This window comes from Gossypium arboreum, chromosome 7 (genome assembly GCF_025698485.1).
Source record: "Gossypium arboreum isolate Shixiya-1 chromosome 7, ASM2569848v2, whole genome shotgun sequence".
Lineage (NCBI taxonomy): Eukaryota > Viridiplantae > Streptophyta > Magnoliopsida > Malvales > Malvaceae > Gossypium > Gossypium arboreum.
This window is the reverse complement of record NC_069076.1, coordinates 7,417,047-7,423,331: the sequence shown is the minus strand read 5'-3', so window position 1 is coordinate 7,423,331 and position 6,285 is coordinate 7,417,047. Positions and strand designations below refer to the sequence as shown.

The 6,285-nt window shown below is 34.5% G+C and overlaps 1 protein-coding gene across 1 annotated transcript; it reads left to right on the top strand.

The window, feature by feature from the left end:
- Positions 1-2,729: 2,729 nt before the first annotated feature.
- Positions 2,730-4,829, top strand: LOC108476423 (phenylalanine N-monooxygenase CYP79D16). The gene is made up of 2 exons (XM_017778645.2): positions 2,730-3,738; positions 3,918-4,829. Exons 1-2 carry the CDS (start codon positions 2,752-2,754, stop codon positions 4,584-4,586), a joined length of 1,656 nt encoding a protein of 551 aa, XP_017634134.2. The 5' UTR covers positions 2,730-2,751; the 3' UTR covers positions 4,587-4,829.
- Positions 4,830-6,285: the final 1,456 nt, after the last annotated feature.

The following is a 6,285-nucleotide window of genomic DNA, read 5'->3' as shown; positions in this document are numbered from 1 at the left end:
AGGTTTTCAAAGGACCATACTCAATCGGATTTCTTCCACATGAACCTTCATCATTGATCCCCACATTGATGGACTCAATTACTTTTTGGGTCCTCCTATTGTAGACTCTATAGGCTCTATTATTTGTGGCAGACCCTAGAAACACACCTTCAACAGACTTGGAATCAAACTTCTCTTGATGCTCTCGATCCTTCAAGATAAAATAGGTACTTTTAAAGACATGAAAGTATTTCACAGTTGGTTTACTACCCTTCCACAACTCGTATAAAGTGAATTGAGTCTTTGGCCTTAAGTATACCTTATTCTTTCTTTCTATGATTCCATTTTGTTGAGGAGTATTTGGAGTAGAAAACTTGTCCTACCACAAATTGTAGTGGCAGTTTAGGTACTTTTTGACACTTAACAAGTTTGTTTCTAGCTATTTTAGTTTCTTTTATTGCATTTTAAGTTTTCTTAGCTTAGAGTTAAATTATTGCAAAATAAGAGTTTTTCCGCAATATTTTGAGTTAGTTGACCCATTAGGCCAATATCGGCCTTAAGATAGTTTTAATGCTTTAATTGAGTGTACATAACACCTATTTTTAAGCCAAAAAGCATCAAGAATGATAGTCGAGTCGCAACACAAGCTTCCCCGGTCGCAACACAACCAAGCCAATTCAATAATTTACATTCGAAGTCGTGCGTTGCGACACAAGTTTGATGTGGGGAAAAAATTCATAAAGGGTGTTTCTGTCTGCACAACCCATATTTGGCTTAATTAAGGCTAGTAATTGGCCTATGAAGCAACTAACTTTTCCTTTAAATAGCAAGCTTATGCTAAGTATTTTATATTTTAGTTTTAATTAGATTTTAAACTAGGTTTTATTTTCTTTTCAAAATAATTTATTTTTTTGGTTCTTCAACTTCGATTCGATTTGATTCCAAGACTTTGTTTTTAAGTATTTTTATAATTTTCTTTCCCTTCTTGGTTGTCAACGATGACATCTCACTAGTTGTTAAAGGATTTCGTGAAACTGAGTACATCCAGTTTATTAAACGGAGCAATTTCTATCTCACTCTCATTTTAATTTATTTGTGTGTTGTGCGTGATTGAATTGATTCTAGGGAATATAGAAATGGGATTCATGAGTAGCTAAGTCCTTTAAAGAGATTAAAGGGTTTCCCATATGAATTAGTTTGTATAAATTTATGTGTGCTTAAACCCTAGGATTGACGATCGTAGAAAGTAATCTAGGTTAAACGAGGTCAAGAGATAAGTTTGCCGAGTAAATCGTGAGTTAATCCCAATCAGGAAAGTGAGGTCGAGAGATAGGTGAGTACTAGTTAGTTAATTAACTATAGAGGTCGAGAGGTAATACTGGTTACTTAATAACTAATTCATTAACAAAACCTGAATTCTGAAGTTAATTGCAACCACTGAAACAAGTTAATATTCTTCTTGTTCTTCGAGAGTCATTCATTTTTCAACTTTGTTTTAGTAATTTAATTTTTTACTTTATGACCTTAATTGTTAGTATTAATCATTGTAATATAACTTTTAGTGATTACTGTTTAGACCTGCTATTATAGACGATATTTTAGATTTAATCCAGCCTCTCTTGGGTATAATCCTTAGAATACTTACTGGTGCTTCATTGTAATAGAAAACTATATTACAATTTGACCTATTCACTTGGAGATATCACACTATAATTATATATATTTTATTTGCAGAATTTTTACTCTAAATGCTCGCACGTTTGGAGGTGGTCAAAACTCATGCTTGATCCCTTCATCCTCATAGTAAACATCAAAATCTTTATTTTTGAATTCCCTTCCATGATCACTTCTTATTCTTCTGGTCATTCCAATGACACGACCCTTTTCATTCATCAAGATCTTGCACAGCTTCCTGAGGCTTCAAAGGTGTTTGATTTGTCTCTCAAAAATTTCACCCATGTGAACCTTGAATAGTCATCCACACAGACTAGCACATATCTTTTGCCACTGATTTTCTATATCTACATAGGACTAATCAAATCTATATCAAGCAACTACTAAAAACTTTATGGACATCACCAATTAATATAGTAATACCCCTGACAACCTCGAACTAGATCAACATTTGAAGTCCTTTGTAATGCATGCAACAAAGTTTCTCATGCCACAATCCCAACTCAGAGACAGTTGCCTTTTTACACTTCACATACTGAAGAACTTTATAACAATTATCAAAGGTCCTGACCCTTTTCATAATCTTATCTTTTATCTTGAAAGACACTTCACAACTATCTTTTGTGGAATTGATTAACATCCTTTGGTCACAAAACTTATTTATACTAGTTAATCACAATAATTTTTATAAAAGATATTTTCTAAAATTATATGATTTAAAATATCAAATTAATTCCGATGTACACCGGGTGGAATTATTTTATTAAGTCGTACATATTAATTGTTGAAAAATTGTACTTATAATTTGTTAAAATATAATTAGGATAAAAATTATAAAGGTCTACGTGAAAAATTATGAAGAGAATTTTTCCTCTAGCTTAGAGTACTATGATTAATATATAGTTGTTATTATTTCATAAAAAAAAGATTATAAAGGTAATAATTCTATCGGTGGAAGTTGTCTCTTGTATATTTTACTTCACTTAAACTCGTGGAAGCCTCCATATGAAAAATTGGATATATGTATATGTGTGTATATATATATTACCAGGGAAATCTAATATGAGTATCTTCTTTGGTCTTCATTTTCAAATTGCCATGGAAATCTGTTACTCTATGTTCATCGCTCCTTTTACAACAATTTTAAGCTTTTCCACCTTACTTGTTTTCATCACTTTTGCTTTGTGTCACCTCTTTAAGCTTCAATGGCAGCGCAATGCCCAAAAGCCTAAACTGCCCTCTCTTCCGCCAGGCCCTAAACCTTGGCCTATTGTGGGAAACCTCCCTGAATTAATCATAAACAAGAAGAAAACTTCGGTTTCTCATTGGATACACAGTTTCATGAAAGAAATGAACACCGAAATTGCTTGTATTCGTCTAGGAAATGTTCATGTGATTCCCGTTACTTGTCCTGAAATCAGTCTCCAATTCATGAGAAAACAGGATGCTATTTTTGCTTCAAGACCCCTTACCATGGCCACTGATGTCCTCTCAAAAGGGCACTTAACCACTATTTTTTCACCCTTAGGAGATCAGTGGAGAAAAATGAAGAGAGTCATGGTTAGCGAGATGCTTTCACATGAAAGACATCGATGGCTGCACGAGAAAAGAGTTGAAGAAGCTGATAACCTCGTGCGTTACGTACTTAACCAATGCAAAAATGGTGATGAAGGCGGCCTAGTGGACTTAAGACTGGTTGCCCGACATTATTGTTGCAGTGTGATGAAGAAGTTGATCTTTAATCGAGGATACTTGGGAGAAGGGAAAGCAGATGGTGGACCTGGTTTTGAGGAAGAAGAATACGTCGACGCCATTCTCGCTTTAGTCATTCATCTTTATTCCTTTTGTATATCTGATTACTGGCCATTTTTGAGAGGCCTCGACCTGGAGGGGCATGAGAAAATCGTGGAGGACGCAACTAGGGTTCTAGAGAAATATAACAATCCCATTATTGAAGACAGGATTCAACAATGGAGAGATGGCAAGAAACATGAACCTCAAGACTTGCTTGATGTTTTGGTTTCTTTAACGGATGACAATGGTACCCCACTACTGTCCGCGGACGAGATTAAAGCTCTAGTTAATGTACGTCTTTCCTTCTCTTTAATCGTTTTTGAACAAAATATAAGCCACCAACATGTTAATGTTTATTAAAAATGGATTACTATGACATGACAATAACATAAATATGATATAATATATACGTGTTATCATAGAAAATCAATCCTGTATATTGATAGTCTCTTTTTCAACTTAATTTTCAGGAAATTATGGTTGCTTCAGTGGATAATCCATCCAATAACTTAGAATGGGCACTTGCGGAGATGTTAAATAAACCAGAGACGCTACAAAAGGCCAGAGACGAATTAGATACTGTGGTTGGAAAACATAGGTTAATACAAGAATCTGATGTCCCACAACTTAACTATACTAAGGCATGCGCCAGAGAAGCCTTTAGACTCCATCCTGTTGCACCATTTAGCCCTCCTCACGTGTCCGTGACTGATACAACAGTGGGCGACTACTTCATCCCTAAGGGTAGCCATGTGATAGTTAGTCGGATTGGGCTTGGTCGAAACCCTAAAGTTTGGGACGAGCCAGGCGAGTTCAAGCCAGAACGTCACCTCCAGGATTGTAATAAAGGCGAAGAAGTGGTGCTTAAAGAGCCAGATTTGCGGTTGTTTACATTCGGTAGAGGAAGGAGAGGGTGCCCTGGAGTGGTGCTTGGAAGCTTGATGACTACCATGCTGTTTGCGAGGCTATTGCAAGGATTCGATTGGAGCATCCCGACTAACCAGGGAACCATTGATCTTTGTCCAGGAAGGGGAGTTCCCTTTCTGGCTAAACCACTGCTTGCTGTTGCAAAGCCACGATTGCCACCGCATGTCTACTCTTTTTCAACTGAAAGTGAAATACAGTGCTTAACTTCTTGACGAAGATGGGGGTTGGCAAGGGAGACCTGTTTGTGGCTTGGTTCTAATGAAATTGTTTTTATCCCTAGTATATATTTCCCGATGTAGCTTATTTCGGTGTTTGTATGGGGTGTACTCACTTCAGCAACTTCTTATGTATTGTTTTCTCATTAATAAAAATGGATAAGCAGTTAGTAGCTTATGTATTGCTTTCCATGCAACTTCATCAATGCACATGATAAAGTTTTTCATTCGAGCTTTCCAATAGGCATGGTTCGAAGAGCCAACGAGAAGAGATGCTCGCATAATAGAACTTCCTTCTTTCATAACTTCCACGGTAGAAAACTGTAGTAGGATCATATTCAACGCTTGAAGCTTGCTTTGGTACCATTTGGAAAAAAAAAAAAAGAAGAAGTCATTCTGTTGTAATTTTAACCAGACTACTCAAGTATGTGTTTTGTCACAGGATTCAACAGACAACGAAACAAAAACCAAAATAAAGAAAGTAATAAGAGATTTTGCATACAATAATTTGTTAACGCAGATTGGAAATAATTCTACTTTGTCAAGACTTGTTTAGTGAATGATTCTTATTCAACAATCTTTCATATTACTTATTGGTTTAAACCCAAACTACCCTTACACAAACAAGTAATTGCAACCCCAACATCAACCTCAATAATTACAAATCACTCACCCCAATAAGCCTCACTTACATCAAGCATAAACTCCAATAAAAGCCTAACACAAGTGCAAAAATACCAAATAGTCTATTTATAGGCTAAAATTGACATCTTTTCCAAATAGTCTTGATAAAGTAAATCCCTCAATTTTAATTTGAATATATCTTCTTGAATTATCTCTAATAATTATCCCAAAATAAAGTACAATTAATCTCCTTAAAATCAACCCATAAATATGCCAAGATACGTACAAAGGATAAGCATAAGTCTTATCCAAAAAGTTAAGTAAATCTCAACTTCTTTAAAATTCCAAATTCAACCATGACTTTGTGATGGTCGTGAAACTAACTATAAATTTGTAACACTATATACTTTCCTTATGCATACATAGCCAAAACACATCATTTATCATCATTAGATTTAATCAAAACAATTAAATATGTATTAAACTTATAATAACCCTATCATACGATTTGATCCAGACAATCCAAAATACTATCTCAAATTATATACTATAATCATATAAAGAATACCAATTTACAATCAATCACTTATATATATATATATATATATATATATATATATATATACTACACATAACTTCCATTCAAACACATGATATGATAATCTGAAAGAACTCAAACATTGTCTAAAACATATAACACCAATCATATATACCATCCATTAATAACATATAGCATTATATCCAAAACAAATTAAACCATGACTACACATAACCAAATTCAACTTAGTAGTTAAGCCATATTCGCATGGCTGAAGTTTTACATATTAAAGTTCAAACAAAAAGAAATACATATTTGCCTATACATGCCATAATGTTAACTTAAGATTAACTAAAAAGGGTACCAAAACGTTGCAGGTAGGTGTGATGACTTCGACGATGGTTCCAAGTATGCAAAATGGATCGAAGGAAAATCTAAATAAGAGACAAGTAAAAACACCAAATGAGTTTTCAACTCAGTAGTCGTAAGCAATAAAATGCAATAATTGACTCAGAGAGTGTCGAATAGAACTAA

What these genes read in the sequence shown, in the direction of transcription:
- LOC108476423 (XM_017778645.2), top strand. Translation starts at nt 2,752, where the DNA reads ATGGAAATCTGTTACTCTATGTTCATCGCTCCTTTTACAACAATTTTA. An exon ending in AGATTAAAGCTCTAGTTAAT is followed by an intron (nt 3,739 to 3,917) that starts GTACGTCTTTCC and finishes CTTAATTTTCAG; the next exon opens with GAAATTATGGTTGCTTCAGT.